At 40.2% G+C, this 16,815-nt stretch overlaps 1 protein-coding gene across 2 annotated transcripts; it reads right to left on the reverse strand.

Moving 5' to 3' along the window:
• Positions 1–1,910: 1,910 nt before the first annotated feature.
• Positions 1,911–16,620, reverse strand: NDUFS1 (NADH:ubiquinone oxidoreductase core subunit S1). 2 transcript variants are annotated; one of them, XM_059853272.1, is made up of 19 exons: positions 16,424–16,620; positions 15,873–15,940; positions 15,547–15,638; positions 14,207–14,314; positions 13,102–13,178; positions 12,928–13,009; positions 12,689–12,819; positions 11,801–11,986; positions 10,081–10,215; positions 9,558–9,672; positions 8,434–8,579; positions 7,822–7,950; positions 6,692–6,821; positions 6,045–6,205; positions 4,364–4,518; positions 3,640–3,815; positions 2,806–2,940; positions 2,547–2,619; positions 1,911–2,265 (listed from the first exon to the last, which is right to left on the reverse strand). In XM_059853272.1, the coding sequence occupies exons 2-19, from the start codon at positions 15,934–15,936 to the stop codon at positions 2,174–2,176; spliced, it is 2,187 nt and encodes a 728-aa protein (XP_059709255.1). In that variant the 5' UTR covers positions 15,937–15,940; positions 16,424–16,620; the 3' UTR covers positions 1,911–2,173. The 2 variants fall into 2 exon arrangements, with proteins under 2 accessions (XP_059709255.1, XP_059709256.1); XM_059853273.1 differs by lacking the exon at positions 16,424–16,620 and adding an exon at positions 16,086–16,233.
• Between the last annotated feature and the right edge of the window lie 195 nt (positions 16,621–16,815).

Here is a 16,815-nt window from a genome sequence, read left to right on the forward strand (position 1 = left end):
TGAATAGCCCTGTTTCTGTAATTTTTCTTCAAATATTTTTCCCAGCCTATGTCACTTCCCTGCCTTTGCAGACCCCTATTATGTTTTTGTCACTAGCTGGGTAAAAGTCCTCATGTGCACCAACTGTCCAGCCACCAGAGCAAACAGAAGGGATAAGGGGTGGGCTACGCTCCAAACTCAGTGGTTAACAATGCTAATTTAGATTTCTCTTTCCTATCTAGTTTCCAACAGTCAAATTTATAGAGTGCCTTGTTGCTATTACCAAGTTTGACTGAAAAATTTTGTACTTGAATAGTTAGGTGGGAAAGAGAGTAGAAACAGGACAGAGAGCACCACATGTACTTCTTCCCCTTCTTGCCTTTCTTGATAAAGGCTGGACAGTTTTTGAACAGAAACAAGAATCCACTCTACATACTAATTGAAGGACATAGAGCTGTCAAACCAAAAAGCATGCCTGAGTCCCAAAGTAATGCTACAATATTTAAGGGAAAAAAACCTGAAACTTTTGAACCTTTATAAATTCTCAAGTGATAACTGACTTGTTGCACAACTGAAATTATTAATCTGTGTTTGTACAGCACGGGGGAGGGGGGGAGGTGAAAAAAAGGTTTTCATCTTAGGAGCCTGAGAACTAAACATTTTTTTGAATACAGGATTCAGCTACATCCTTTCTTCCTATTTTTTGGCACGTCACACACATTTTTCTTTTGCTATGTGCCAATAAACCCCAGCTCCTGCTAAAGAAGTAACATTCCACAAGGACAGGAGGAAGGTTTTGTGCTGTACTTGGGCCTGTGAACTGCCACATTAAAACCAGACTGCAGTCTCCCTCGCTGCCTCGCTAACATGCATAGCAGTATCTCAGTAAAATGAACAGTTACCCTTTTCTGTACCACCACCAGAACTGACCCTGTCCCTCTTGGTAACTGGAGATGGCAGGCTGAGTAAAACCAAGTCCAGCATTGAACACTTAACTCGTGTGAGGACACTGGGATATACCAGGATAACCAGGAAGAGTCTTCTTGGGCAAAAGGAAAACAATGTTTTTAAAAGTTACATGTATGTTACTGAAAAATCTTAAGCATGGAAGAAAAAAGGAATTTTATAAAACTAAGACTTCTACAGCAGCACCCCCATACACTCAGTATTATTCTACACTGAAAAGTGTAGCTTTTCCTCATGCAAAATTAACACTTTTTTTTTTCTTTTCAAATAATACAGTTGGAAATGATGGCTTTATGATACTGTTCTCATTTTTGCAATTCCTGGAAGAACTACACTGAACTTTAGTAGCCAGTTGAAAAGGAAGTTATCCTTCTTCCAAATTTACATTAACCAGCATAATACAGAGGAGAGTCACTGTTCTGAAATTATTCTAGAGCATAAAAAACTCCCAACCACCCAAACAAAAAATACCACACACAACCCCTTCCCCCACTTTGCTATATAAAGATCACTGCACAGAGAAACTATTCTGAGAATTTTTTTCTGTATTTGAACTGATATAAAGGCCTTTAGTCTTTCTGCTAATTATTAAAGCAGTTCAGTATGAGGAAGCTGTGTGAAGGCAGCTTTTTTTTTTCCACAACATCAAAATTATTTGTATTTCCTCCAAGAGTAGTCCCAAATGAAACTAAATGAAGAAACACACAAGTATCCAGAGCAGAGCTAGGTCTGAACATTGGCATAAACCAGGTTTGAGGGACAACTTGCTTTAAAAGTACATTACAAAAATAGCATGTTCACATTCTGACCAGGGTTTAATATTAACATACCTGGATACTCTGGAAGGAAGTTACAATCTAGTATTTTTGCCATGTAAACCCCTTCCCAGAAAATCAAGACTTACTGAGTTGCGTACTGAATTCTTTTCATGGAAGAAGCATGAGCTACATGAATTACACAGGTAATGGGGTGGCTTGGTATTTATAATTTATTTGTATACAATCATCATGTACCCTGCCTCTGGGTACAGTAAGTTGAGTGCTGCATGTTCCCTCAGACACAACAGTCCTACAGTAAGATGGAGCTATTTGAAGCGATGAAAATGTGAATGAAGGAAGGGGAAAAAAAATACAACAGCCTGTCAAATAGATTTTGGAAAAAATGTATCAGTCACAGCAGTAAACTGCAACAAAAACCTAGAAGAAGGTGGTGGAAGTCTGATTAGTCTCTAGCAGATGGATGGCTCTTCTACTGCATGGGCACCTTCAACAACAGCTTTCACACACTTGGCCATTGTCTGCGATGCTCTACTGATGGAATCTGTAAAAAAAATAAAATTCCAAACATGTCAGTGCACAGACACAATAAAAAATAAATTTATTATATGACTGGATACAAAGAGGATAAATAAAATCACTTAGATGAAAATACAGTCTGTGCTTTATGTAAATTTCAAATAATTTTGCTGAAAAATTTTGTTTCTTCAAAAGACTCAAATCCTATGGATCTTAATGAAAAGCTTTAAATTAATCATAAGAACCTTACTGTAAAGCTAAGTAAAATGTTCTGATTTCAGAATGGAAAGACCACACTATACATACCTGTCATATAGAAGTCTTTTATTGTGAGCTGAGGTGGAACAAGAGGATCAGCAAGAAGCTGTTGCTTTGCTAACTGTGGTAAGAAAGGAAAAGAAAGTCACCTCTATGATAGGAGCTTGTTACCAAAGCATTTGTTTAGTAAATTCTGCATTCAGTGTAGGTCAAAAAATGCTTTTTGTATTACATATGAAGATTTTTCAAAAAGGCATTATGCTATGTAACAGCACTAAATCATCCAAGGTGCTTCAGTTTTGCTTACCTTTGCCAACTCATTTGCCTGGATGAAGTAGTTTGCTTCTTCCACATCATCATATCGAACCAGATTGGGTGATACTTCTTCTAAACGCTTCCGTATTTGATCGAGGTTCTCGTAAGGCAAGGTCAAACCAGCCAGCTGAGAGATTCACAGAAAGAAATGCCATCAAGTCTAGGGATTTAACTCAGAGTGGTTTAGACTACCAATCCATTAACTTCTCTAAAGTAAAGTAAGGAAAAGTCTACACTCCTGAAAACACAGGCAGTTAGAATGCACAGACTGAAGCAAAGCCAGTGTTCTGTTCAACCTCTGATGCCTACATGGCCAGGGCTTCCCGCTGTTAAAAACCAGGCTGTCCTGTTTGCTATACAAAGGATAAAAACAAAAGGAAGTCCTTGTCTCCTTCCATACTTGCATTTTCCTTAGCTTACCACCAAATGAGATAAAAGTTGATGCAATTATCAATGCATCTTGTTCCCTCTAAGTAGTGAGCATATATCTGACTTCATCTAATGATACCATATCTGCTGTTTTCTTTCTAAAAAGCAAGAACCAGCTTCCTCTACAGCACTTCACAAAGACCTGTAAAATTTGAAAAGCTTCACCCATTATGCATTCCAACAGTATACAGCAACTGCAACATTAGAACTATCTTCAAAAGGGAAACAGTATGATTTAACTCAGAGAATTAACCTAGGATTCAATACAGAACATTACTTCTTAAAACTATGTGTTATCCTGAAAACCTTCCTTTTTTTATATTGGAAAATGTTTACAAAAAGGAACTTAACCTCTCAGTATATTTTTATTAAAAGCAACTTATAACAGCAACAGTACCTCAGAGACAGCTCTAATAATTTTCCAGTCTTCCCTTGCCATCCCAGGAGGTGTTACTGCTACCCTTGTCTGCTGGGCCCGACCTTCAGTATTCACATATGTGGCTGCTTTCTCTGTATATGCTGCTCCTGGGAGAATAATATCAGCCATGGGAGCTCCCACATCCCCATGATGCCCTAAATACATGGAAAGAGGAAACAGTACACAACCATGAGACAGAAGTAAGTCAAAATAAAAAGAAATGCTTTACTAAGACAGAATTTGTGTGTTCCCAGAAAGAAAGGATTTTCTAAGTTTTGCTTGGCCCATGAGGCTGGCTGCTCTGAGGTCTTACTTGGCTAATACTCTGGGGAGAATGAATGGACTACAAGCAGGAGTAAATGGTACTTCAGTCTCCATAGTCACTCAGATTTGGGAGGTTCTTGGAACAAGGATTCTGAGATTGACATAAGATCATGTTTTAGCTGGAAACTAATGCTATTTTGTCTGCCAGGTTTGAAGCTATGTTTCAGAAGCCCTATACTGGTTTACATTCCCTTATTACTCATCAATAGTTTCCTATCTTTACCTAAAAAAAAATAGGTAACCAGTAACTCAGTTATGTGTTAGAAGTTCCCTTTCCTGGCAGGAAACAAAAATTCCTCAAAGGGATTTATGCCACTGTTTATGCTTTTTCTCCAACTATCAAGATAGCAACATGTCTTAATTTGCATCTACTAATTACCTTGATAGATGATAAAACAGTATTCTGGCAAGTCTTGACGTGTTATAGCACCCGCATCTGCTCCCAAGAGATACAACACTTTGGGAGCACCTTTCCTAATTGCCTCCACTCCTGGCTTGAAACCCAGGTCCAAAGCAGCAACTTGGCTTGCAACCCTGTAGGAACAAATACATCATGACTTTAAGTAATTTCAGAATTCTCCCATCAGAGGAGACCTAACTTCTTTTTCTGACTAAATATTTTGAAGCGACATAAGAGGTTCCTATTAGTAACAAGCCTAACATGAAGCTCAAAGGCAGCTGAAATTTTTGACAGAGTATAGAGTTAGTTTTGCATTTGACAACCTGACACCATTTAAAATCTTCACAAGGAATCTCACCTATTTCAGATGGGATAGCAAAAATAAAGGCAGATATTGAAAGTCAGAACCTAGTGGCAGGCAGCTCACTGGTGAAGCTTGATGCTCCAGATGATATTTCAGCTATGAATGGAACTCATCAGGCCTTTAATTTAGGGCACTCACGTGGAACACGAAAGACTGGGGCCATCAGCTACTCAAAATCATCAAAGACTTAAGGCCACTATTTCATCACTATTCATTTATTCACACATAAAAATACTTTTAAAAGAATGAACTAATAATTCCATTTTCTGTCAGTCTTCCAAAGCAACAGTTTTGCATAATCCTCCATGATCAGGCACCAGTCTTATTTGAAAGAAAAAAGATTCTCTCTAGAGTACAGACCTTCCAATGTAACTCATTTTGTCTGACACAGTCAGACATAGAGGATTCAGTAAGTTAGGTTGCTTTTTACACTTAAGGTTGAACGGATGGTGCACCAGAAGTATGGAAGTCAGTATGAAAGACTGCCAAACCACACTTGTACCATGAGTGTTCTTTAACTCATCATTATTTTGGTACTAAATATTTCAGTTTCAGCAGCAGAATGTTATATTCAAGTTTCCTTCAGAGGCCCAAGCCCTGCTCTAACTATACTATTTTTACATCAGTGAGGCTGCTTTAGGCAGAAAAAATTTTTTGAGTCTCCAGAATTAGAAGCCATTACATTTGGTGAAATAATTTTTCCTTTACAGAGCTGGTCAATTTGACAGAATTTTAGAAAGGGAGTGGTGAAGGACTGTTCAAAGAGAAGCCTGTCTATTAAAAGGAGTATTATGCTGACAAACTGAATAGCAAAGATTAAAAGCTCTCAAATGGAAATCTTTGAAGCATCTCTGTTAGTTATTCAGTTGAGAAGCTGCACAGTAAAAGGAATATTAGAAAAACCCAAACAAAGAAACCATATTATTTAAATACTCTTGCCATTTTGTTTTTTTTCCTCTAGATAAAATGCAGTCATTTACCAAGCGACACTGGTCTACTGTGCATCCTACTGCAGTAGATGTTATTAAGCCCTCTTGTATTCCATGTCTAAATCAAAACCTTAAATTCTACATTTGAATATCATAAATTAATAATAACTCATGGAGAGCCAGGTCAAGGAACCCACTTTTATTAAGAAGTTTTTGCTAGCTTGTATTTCTGTTTTTTACATTCCCTACAGGTTTTAACCCAAAAGGCTGCTTATGTGTACAAGAAGCAATCTGTACACATACACTGTGGTAACCTGTGCAGCCCAATGTGCAAGCAAGCTGCTCCCAAAGAAGTTTTTAAGCAAACCTGTGTAGGATGTTCATGACTTTCCAATCAGCAGCAGCACCGCTCCTGGCCCTGGTGTTCTGTGCAATGCTGGAGACAGCAGCGAGGATGGCAGCTCCGTCCCTGCGCTGCAGGGCTGCACTGCCCACCACCACCATTGGCTTTTTGGCATTGTCGAGGACCTGTGCAAGCCAACAATCAGAAACTCATTCCACAGCTACAAAGACAATTCTTGGTACAGATAATGTAATAAATCCCTGATTTCTCCATAAGTCTTCCACGTAAACCTACGGTTCCAAAATGGTCGTTGTTTCATTTAGAGCTAAAGCCAAGAGAAACTGCTGTAAGCAGAAAACTACCTTGTCAGTACACAACTGTACACTCAATAACCACACATTCAAGTGGAAACAGCAGCACCTGGAACAGCCTATTTTATGACAATAAATATCCCAGGAGTTTCCTGCACTGCAAAGTTTTACACACCTGAATATATTACACAGTTTATACACACTTGGTGTACACTAATCATTACTTCATCTCTGCATTTGATTAAAAACAAATAACCCCATCTACAAGATGGTACTTTTCTTCAAATCTGTCTCTAGGGAACTCAGATTATTCCTCAATACCTGTGGAATTTAACAGCCACACTCTTAAGTTCTGTGTACCTTGGAGAAGGCATGCTTGCCAGAAGCAATCTCCTGAAGTATCTGTGGGGACTCTCCCAGATGTTCATATCTGTAGGTCAAATCCACAGGAGAGCCAACAAGGGCCACTTGCAAGTCATTATGAAGCCAGCTGAAAATACAACAGACATTTTATAAAAATTAAAGAAATACAGAGTTTTACCCAACAAAAGCCACTAATTAGAACTTCGGCAGTCACTTAAAATAGGATTGCAAAGGAATTTAAATGGCATTGATTGTTTTGGCAAGATGCAGTTTAGTTTTATTCTGGCTATTAAGCAAGCCTATAGGTTTTTAGAAGGATTATTTCTCTAGATATATTCCAGAAACAGTGCAGCAACACACCTGACGTGACAAGTTCATAACTCAATTCCCTCCTCCCCCCAAGCTTCTGCAAATTCAGTTTTAGAAATCCACTTATTTCTTAGATAAACACATAAAATTTAGCTGGTTAGAAATTTTTCTTTTTTGCAGCTTCTCATGGCACAGACTTATAACAATACATGAAAACACACATTCAAAAGTCTCACTGCATTTTCTCCTTTCAAAATGTCAACACCATTACTGTTTAAAATCATGTATTTTCAAAGATCCCAGCATTAAGAAGGACAGGGCTTTTATAGATCTCATTTGCCTCATACTGACATATCTCATTAAAATTGAATTAGCTATATTCAAAAGTTTGGTAAAGCCACACTATGTGGCAAAGAAAATGTTAAACTGGAATGATGGCTTCTAAACTCAGCACATCTGATTTGTTACAGTACAAAAAGCAATAAACTGATGCTGAAAATAAATCTTTAAGGAATATGCTTGAACAGACTTCTATAAAACAGAAAATCTGAGGTGTCTGTGTAATGTAACAAAGGAATAAATGTCTGAGTAGATGAACTTAATGTAAAATGTCAAAGCAAGAATGAACTAGCTCTACACTATAGGGTACTACCCTTTTTCCACACATAAATTACCATTCCCTTTACTAAAAGGTGAACTAAATCCAGTGATCCCATCTGAACGAATGCTCTCAAGTTACTGCCTGCAGCTCCAGCCAAGCAGCACCGTATCAAATCCAGATGGATTCATGTGCTTATTCACCACCAAGGAACACGAACCTCTTCCGAATTCTAGCATTAAAAAGCGGCGCCTCAAAGCGTGGATTGGTGCCAACCAGAAGGAGGACATCTGCCTCCTCCACCCCAGCAATCCTGGTATTCAGCAGGTAGTTGGAGCGTAAATCTGTGCTATAACAAAAAGATGGAAGAAAGAGAATAAGAATTCGGCAGAGGAAAGGAAAGAAGCAATGGTCAAGATTGTAAATGCTCAAAATACTTTTTCATCTCAGGAAAAGAAAGACAAAGAAGAGATTTCTCAATCCAAATTACTAATCATAAATGTACTGAAGTTTTTACACCACAAATAGAAATAGAGTAACTTATCCAGCTCACAACAGAGTGTAACTGGCTTTCAGTGACTGACTCCAACTGCAGCAGCTGTACATTCAGTACAACATGGAGTAAGCGTGCAACCCTTGCTGGAGTAGACTACAAATCAACTCACAATCCATAAATACTCTCTGTATGTGAGGACTGGAAATTCAAATAAATCCTGCTAATGCATTACTAGTTGTTATTCCTGCTAATTTCAGAATATTGCCATGAAATGATCTGCAGACTGCAAAGTTTATTAACATACTAATTATAGACAGACATTGCCTGTCCTCTTACCCAGCTCCAGCAGTAGGAAAGATCTCTTCAGTGCAGAGCATATCACAATTCAGTCTATTCAGTAGGTCTTTCAGAGCTATTAGTGCTTCTGCATCCACCAGCCCTCCTACAACTGCTGCTATATCCTTACCTTCCACTGACTGGAGCTGCAGAGAAAGGAAGCATAAACATAAACAAAAGAAACGGCTGAAATAAATTCTTATTTAGCCCAGGTAAATATTTGTTATATTAGAGCATGCCAAAGCTAACAGTGCTACCGCTGGCCTGAAGCAGCACAAACTGATCAGTGATGTCTGATTCCTGCCAGGCAGCAGCTCCAGCTCATTCAGAACTCATGATAAGCAAAGAAGAGCTCTCTGCATTCTATGCAGGTCTTTCCCACTTGAGTTATCACTCAGGTGCAGCTAATTCTCATTTGGTGTGGTGAGAGAGGAAGGGTGGTGAATGTTTTTATTTTAACAAAGCCACAGTGCAGACAGAATACAAACTTCCCTTACACAAGTCTGGTAGTAAACTTAAAGGTATTATCTGAGAAGAAATAGTCTTTGTAACAAACCCTGCTACTGTACCATGGGCAAAAACATCCTTGAGGAAAGTTCAATTACAGTTATTCAATTCTACTTCACCCACATAAAATTTTTAATCAAAATCCAGGGCAGTCATGCAGCACTTCATTTGAGCTGCAGAATCAATCACCACACAGAGAAAGCACTGAGGAAAGCACATTTCAGATATAAGTAATACAGACTTAATGTCTTTGATGGCAAAAGTGGTGATAGCACAGTTTAAATAAATTTAAAGATGTCTTCAGATAGGTCAGAGTATTTGGGAAAATTGCTTCCTCGTAAATTTCTGAAGAAACAGTTTACTTTCCTATTTAAATAAAAGCAATTTCTCTCCCAAGGCTCCAAATGAAACCATGATAAGAAAAAGTTCTTTAAAAGGTCCAATCCATGAAACAGGAAATATTAGTCAAAATAAGAAATTGAAGTGGAAACACAATGGTCCCCCTCTAACCTTAAAGAAAAAATCCTTTTAAATATAATTAATTTGATACTAATATTTGTAATACATCCAGTTTTTAGAATTAATTTTAGACTATTTATATTAAAAACTGATCTTACCACACCAGCAACACGAGGTAATACATCCTCCCATGAGGTATAAACAAATACTCCTTTCTCATTTTTGACCATTGGCTGAGTAAGCCTCTGACGCTTCAGACCATCATAAGCAAACCTAAGTGAACACCAAAAATATCATTAAACATCAAAGACAATGATAATTGTGCATAATTATGTGAGTGAGTTTTCTAATTGCAGACTTTTGGAAAAGAGAAAACCAAGAAATATTTCCCCTGAAAGTTTGACTTTTCCTTCTCAAAAACTTGGAAAATTATCAGTAACAGAAATAAAAGTTACCGTGAAAAAATGTTACAAAAATACAAAAATGTTAAAAAGAACATTAGAAAACTCAGCAACTTCAATTACAGAATTTAAAAACATATTTTACAATTATTCCTCACTGTAGCTTTCCAATACTACCAGCTGAACACCAAAGTAGGTGCTACTGTGCACATTTCTGGTTCTCCACACTGTGCCTTTGATGCAGGCATAAACACACGTGGGTACAAGCACATCCACACACCTGGTTTTGTCAGATATCCATTCCTCATTGATATCTTCATGCAGCCTTGGCAAAATTCTCATCACTTCTCCCGTTCTCGTGCTCACTACAATGTTGCTTCCAACTGCATCAAGAACATCAACTGACTCTACCTTCCTGTTTAGAAGAACAAATAAACCACTTTGAGTCTTTCATTTATCAGCAGCCAGTGTCTTATTTTTGGCCTGAATAGAGACTATTTTCTTCCTAGTAACTGGTATAGATATGTATTTTAGATTTAGGGTGAGAGTTGTGTGATAACACAAGGATGTTCTAGTTGTTGCTAAGCAATATTTACACCACATCAAGAACTTTTCAGCTTCTCCCACCGTAAGGAGGCTGGGGGGCACAAGAAGCTGTAGGGACACATGCAGGATAGCTGAACCCAATGGGCCTAAGGATTGTTCTGCACCACACAGCAAAAAGCTCAGCATGTGAATGAGGGGGAAAGCTGCTGGGCAATTGCAGTGTGCATCACTTCCTTTGTACATTCTAGTTCTTTTGTAATTATTGTAATTTTCTTCTTCTGTCCTATTAAACTGCCCTTATTTCAGCCCACAAATTCTACATTTTTTCCCCCAGTTTTCTCTCTCCTATGCCACATGAGGGGCTGAAATGAGCAACTGGCTAGGTCATATTTAGCTGCTTGCTGAGTTAAACCACAACAGTCTTTTAAAGCATCCAGTGTGGGGCACAAAGAGTTGAGGTAACAACAGATCTGACCAAAGCATGTGAAAACAGATTTGTTATAAGCGCTCATTGTATGAAGCGCTGGTCTCGGAGCTGCTGCACACGTTCTCAGAGCTGTGTTATGTAACACCTTGCTGTCTGCACGTGTTCCTTGTTTGCTGTTTATCATCTCTTGAAGGTGGGTTAAGGATGTAATTCCGTCACGGTGTGCCACTGGTTTATGATGGGACGAAATCGCTGTCGGAGAGACCGAGCCGGGGCTCGCACCCAGCGCCGCGGCCGGCTCCGTGCTTCGGGCGCCGTCCAGCGGACACGCTTGGTAATTACACCCTCCGCCTTCCCGGAGAGCCATCGGCGGGGAGACGCCTTCCCCGGCTCCTCCAGACTACTTACAACAGCTCTAGGGATTTTCAGTATCACTGGGATGGTCAAACCAGCATGTTCCTATGTTCGAGGCCAGGCTGGATAAAGTCTTGGCCAACCTGATCTACTGAGGGCATCCCTGCCCATGGCAGGGGTGGTTGTGACTAGATGATCTTCGAGGACCACTCCAATCCTTAATGTTCTGTGATTCTGTCTCCTGACTGTGTTTCAGGTCTTGTTTAGGGTTAAACAACTACTTAAGAAAATCACACAGAGGTCTGCTCTGAGGCTGAAGAGCTTAGTTGCACAAGATATTTTAAATAATATCCTCAACAATTAGTGAGTTAATGAATTTGTATTTTCCTTTATATGCATCTTTTACTAAGCAATCAGCACAACCTACAAGTCCAAAACATTTTAGGGTAAAATTAAGGGAAGAACAGTCTGCAAACTATAACATCCTTCCTTTTCTTAAATAAGCTGTAAGTAACAAAATTTGTCTTAGATTCAGTCTATGGAAAAGTCTACAACAAAACCACAGAAAATAAAAACCAGAGAAAACCCTTGGTATCACAGATGGACATATTCTAAGATAAAGCGTACAACAAACAGAGAAAGCTGTGTCTTCAGTAGGAGTTAAGACACCTACCTTGTCTCCCATGGGCGTGCAGTAAAAGCATATGGCTTGGAGGTAAGAGCACCAACTGGGCAGATGTCAATAATATTTCCTGATAACTCAGACATAAACATTTTCTCAACGTAAGTGCCAACTTGCATATCATTTCCTCTTCCGGTTGTTCCCAAGTCATCTACCCCTGCAACCTCACTAGCAAACCTGGTAGGTGCAGAAAGAAGGAGAAACACGTCTGGTATGTACAACTGCAACACAGAACATTTTTCAGCCCTCATCCCATTTTCTTAAGATAAAACATTAGTTCATACACCTGAAAGAAGAAAACAATTGTTTAGGTGCATTAGTCAGCGCCATGACATACAGGACCATCTGCAGGATTTCAGAGAGGGCTACAAAAACTAGGGGGAGTATATCAAAAAACACAGCAGTTCAACACTCACTGTATTACACTAACTGAGTCCAAGATTAGTCCTAAGTAACAAGTTCTTTCTAGAACCAGTTGGGTACATAGTACTCTTTTCCATCTGGCTCAAGTTGGCCAGTACAGCATCTCAGGACTACAGAACAACATAAATACAGCTACCAGAGGCTATCAAAAATAAATAAACCTTACACCTGTGGCTGAGGAAGTCACATATCCATTCTGGCACCAACACCATGGGACCAGTTCTGCCTTGCAGAACTCTGATTTCACTTTCATGCACTGGCCATCTTTTTCTATTTCCTCTCTGGTAGCTCCACAAAACCAGCTATCAGTCACTAACAGAAATAAATTTTTTAAGTAAAATCAGAAAACAACTTTTTTAAAAACTGACTACTCCTCATGGGGTTTCTTCCACTAGTAACAAACTGCCACAAATATGCCTGCTTAGTACTCTCCTCAGTGAAAGCAAAGGACTTTACCTGATGCATCGAGTGCACTGTATACACCGAGTCATGATGGTTTTCACTAAGGGGCCAATGTTCTTGTCCTCCACAGCACGTTTGCTCTCTCTAAATCTGCTCCTGTCACTGCCAAACATCATTGACTGGTCCTGCAACAGACAATAGAACACACCCATATCCAGGCTGCTGGAAAGCACAACTTCACCTAAGACAAGAGCATTATGTATAAGTCCACATAATTTAATTGGATGTTGTACCTGTAGATCACACTCTCCACCCTGATCACAGATAGGACAGTCCAACGGGTGATTTGCCAGCAGAAACTCCATTACACCCTCTCTGTTAGGTTCAGAGAATGAAGTTAACGTCAACTTAACATCATTTAGCAGACAGTACAACTAATCAGTCAAAGGAGGCTAAAAGAAAGGTACCTTGCTTTCCTGGACTTCTCGGAGTTTGTCAATATATTCCAGCCCTTCATAACTGGCATGGCACAAGCAGCAACTGGCTGCAATCACCATAAAAAACAAGCATGAACACAATGTATTTATTTCTCCTCAGCATGGGCACAAACCCCACCTCCTCCCCCTGCAATTCTAACATAGGTATCTGTTATAAATAAAGAGAAATAAATAGGTCTTCAAGGAAAAAAAAAAAAAAAAAGAGTCTAACTGATTAAGTCACTAGAAGCCATATTTATTAATAATTTGCTATATAAAAAGGTAAAATTAGTTGTGATTTATTCAAAATATAAAATTCTACAATGTCCAGTCCCCATTCAAGCAGTTGCAGCATTAAGAATGTCAGTTGTAATAGATACAAGGCAAATGAAAGAGCTTCAGCAGTCATCTAGAAAACCTCTAGAACTGAAATTCAGAGTATGAATCATTTACAAGACATTTATTTGCACAAAGCCTGTATAAAGTCTTGGAATAAAATTCTTCTCAAGATTACTGTAAGAGTAACAAAAACTCCTGCTCTGTAAACAAATCCCTCTTACTTTTCAATCACATCATGACTTCCACCTTTAGTGATAGCTCAACATATTCAGAGACACAAAGCTCAAACTATGGAATTGAAGTTGGGCTGAGCTAAAAAATTTTATGTGTGAGTATAAATGTGTAATACAAGACTGAACTCATAAACAATGTGCACAGATTTCTTTGCACTGCTGAAGAGAGTGTTCGCTCCTGAAATCAAATATTTCACAACAGATATCAATAAAATATAAACTACTAAATAACTGCAATCTTTACTTAGAATGAACCTGCACGTACTAATCTTACAAGTAACTTCATACAGTATCTGAAGTTTATTATTTATGTAGTTTCAGCTGAAAATGTGTGCCTGAAGCTTGAACTACAGAGAAAAAAAATGCATCTAACAGCAAACACACAGCTATCAAATGCTCATGTCCAAGAGAATGACAACAATTACTTACAAGATTTAAACTAGGCCCAAGCACAGCAAAAAAATTCCTATTGAATTCTGTATTGCATATTCCATACTGCAATTCCTATGAAACGTAAACAATACCTTTGGAGCTTTCTCTATTTCCACAAGACACATCCTACAGTTTCCAGCAACAGAGAGACGATCATGGTAACAAAAACGAGGTATCTGAACTCCAGCCTTTTCACAGGCCTATCAGAAAATAAGAAACAAAGAAAAATTAAATCTTAGTTAGACTTTTCAGTTCCACCTCAGAAAACACCATGCAGCTTTTCAAAGAGTAACACTGTCAGTGCTCAAGAACAGAGTGCACTTGACCTTTCATCTTAAGAAGTGACCATAAATAAAAAATTGTGACAAAGCAAAAAAAATGTCAGGATATCAATTACAAACACAGTTTTTCTAACCTTTAGAAAGGTTAGAAAAACTAACTGACCTCTATTTCATTCTTTCCTCCAATAACAGAATTCTCTGCAACAGGGCAATGCAGGTAACTTTTGCCAGCAATAAATAACTTTTTTAAGAACACATCAACTCTTTACAGAAAAGTGCATCAAAATAAAAATTGAAAAACATAAAAAGAGCACCGTGAGCATAATGATTTCCAACAACACAGATCCTCCAGCACAGTCAATCTTCAACTTCAACAGACCCCAAACTCAAAGGCAACATGACAGAAGAGACAGGGGGACAGAGCCAACAGATTTCCAGAGACCAGATGAAGACAGCCTTTCCTGCATAAAACCCCCACAGCTAATGGGATCTATGCTACAGCATTATAGCTATGCCTACCAGAAGAAATACCACTGTATTGTGTATTTTAATGTTCTAACCTGTTATACCACATCTTCATTTAATAGCTTCTTAAAGAAAGCTTTACTTGAAATTTTAGCCTGAAAAGTAACAATGCTCAGTACAGGCTGAGAGATCCAGGTTCCCTTTCTTCCCACACCAAGAATAATAAAAGCAGCTAAGGATGAGCACTCTGAATCCTAACAACTAATAACTAAAAGTAGACAATCCCTCATTTACCCAAGACACACTGCAATAAGATACAAAATGTACAGGTTCTGAAAGACTACAAGGTCACAAAGTGTTCAGAGATAGAAGTTCAACCAGAATTTTTTGAAGTCTGTTATTGCACTGAATAAAGTTTTGCAGCTGGGATTGATGCTGCATGCATCTTCTTTCAAGCAACCGTGGCATATTTTTCTTTTTCAAACACTGAATTCCTCCAAGGATTTCTGTCACTTGAAATTGCATCACAGTCAATCAAAATGCCCTAAAGATCAAGTCAATCAAAATACCCTAAAGAATTGCAAGAAACAATGTAAAGATGGGTGGCTTTTTCTGTATGGAACAGAAAATGCTGCCGAGAAGTGAGATGGGAAGTCCCAGAAAATTGAGAATACCATTCCCCACACCTGCAGGACAGTGGTTCCGGGGTTCACCAGTACAGGATGGCCATCCACAAACACCTCTATTTGGTTGCTGGCTGCTGTTGCAGTTGTACGCCCTGAAGGACACAGGAAAAAAAAAACAAAACCAACTTTCACTTACTGCTAGATGGAAACCATCAGACCCCCCACTCCTGATTTTCTTTATAGAGTGCTGACAGAATCCTAATTCTACCAACAGTGCAACACAGAATCCCTCAGCCTGCAAAGCACATATGCATATGTGCCCTTCAATAAACGAACTGCACATACAACTATCACCAGACACCCAGATATAAACTACAGACACTTACCACATACTCTGGAGGACTGGGTGACCCCAGCTAAGGTCCTGGGGACAGCGAGCAGTCGAAGCATGATGCTTTGGTAAGAGAGAAAACAGCACTGTTGTTATCAGTTCAAATGTTTGCTGGCGAGTTTTAAACCGGCAGAGTAAAAACTTCTACCCCAGTTGCAAAGGAGCACGTATGCAGAACTATATGTACAGTTATGGGACAGTGAGTTACCTCCTCCAAACGCAAGATATGATTCTCTACCAATCTATACATCACACACAGGGCGTCACTGAGCGGCCTCTCCGCCTGCAGCGGAGTGCCGGCCCGGCCCCGCTCCCCCACAGAGCAGTTCGGCGGCATCGGGCCCGGTGTCGCAGTCCCCGGTGCCGAGGGCACGGCGGGCGACAGCGCTACCCGGCGCGGGGGTCACCTTGGAGGCGCCGCCGCCCGCGGGGCAGCCCCCGGCCCGCCGCCCGGCCCGTCAAGGACACCGGGACCGGCGGCGGCGGAGGCGCCCGGAGCAGCGGCACCCGCGCCCACCGAGCCGCCCGCGGCGGCACCGCCGTTACCTGGCGCGGGACGGGCGGCGGCGCCGCGGGACGGCTGCGCTCCGCCTCGGCCTCTGTGGCGGCGGCCTCGGGCCTTTCCGCCGCTGACCTCAGCCTCCTTCGGCTATCTCCGGAGCCTTCTTCGGCAATCTCCGTACAGGGCAGTCCGCGCTCGGCAACCTCCGGAGCGAACCGCTTCGGGTGTTTCCGGCAAGCTATAGGCGAACGATGACAGGCGTAATTTCCGCCGCTAGCCCACAGCCTTTTCGGCCACCGTCACACGCACTGCCCTCCCTCGGCAGTTTCCGCCCCTTTCCGCCTCTTTCTTCGCTCAACTCCGGCAACTTCCGCTTTGCCAGCAGGGCGGGGTGTGGCAACAGTACAATGTTACAAATCTCGTATAACACCGCAAA

This window comes from Haemorhous mexicanus, chromosome 8 (assembly GCF_027477595.1).
Source record: "Haemorhous mexicanus isolate bHaeMex1 chromosome 8, bHaeMex1.pri, whole genome shotgun sequence".
NCBI classification, from domain to species: Eukaryota; Metazoa; Chordata; class Aves; order Passeriformes; family Fringillidae; genus Haemorhous; species Haemorhous mexicanus.

Coding starts and splice junctions, on each gene's coding strand:
- NDUFS1 (XM_059853272.1), bottom strand. CDS start 15,936: ATGCTTCGACTGCTCGCTGTCCCCAGGACCTTAGCTGGGGTCACCCAG. Junction 13,179..14,206: donor AAATAGAGAAAGCTCCAAAG/GTATTGTTTACG, acceptor TGGTGATTGCAG/CCAGTTGCTGCTTGTGCCAT. Junction 9,673..10,080: donor TGGATATCTGACAAAACCAG/GTGTGTGGATGT, acceptor GTGTTCACTTAG/GTTTGCTTATGATGGTCTGA.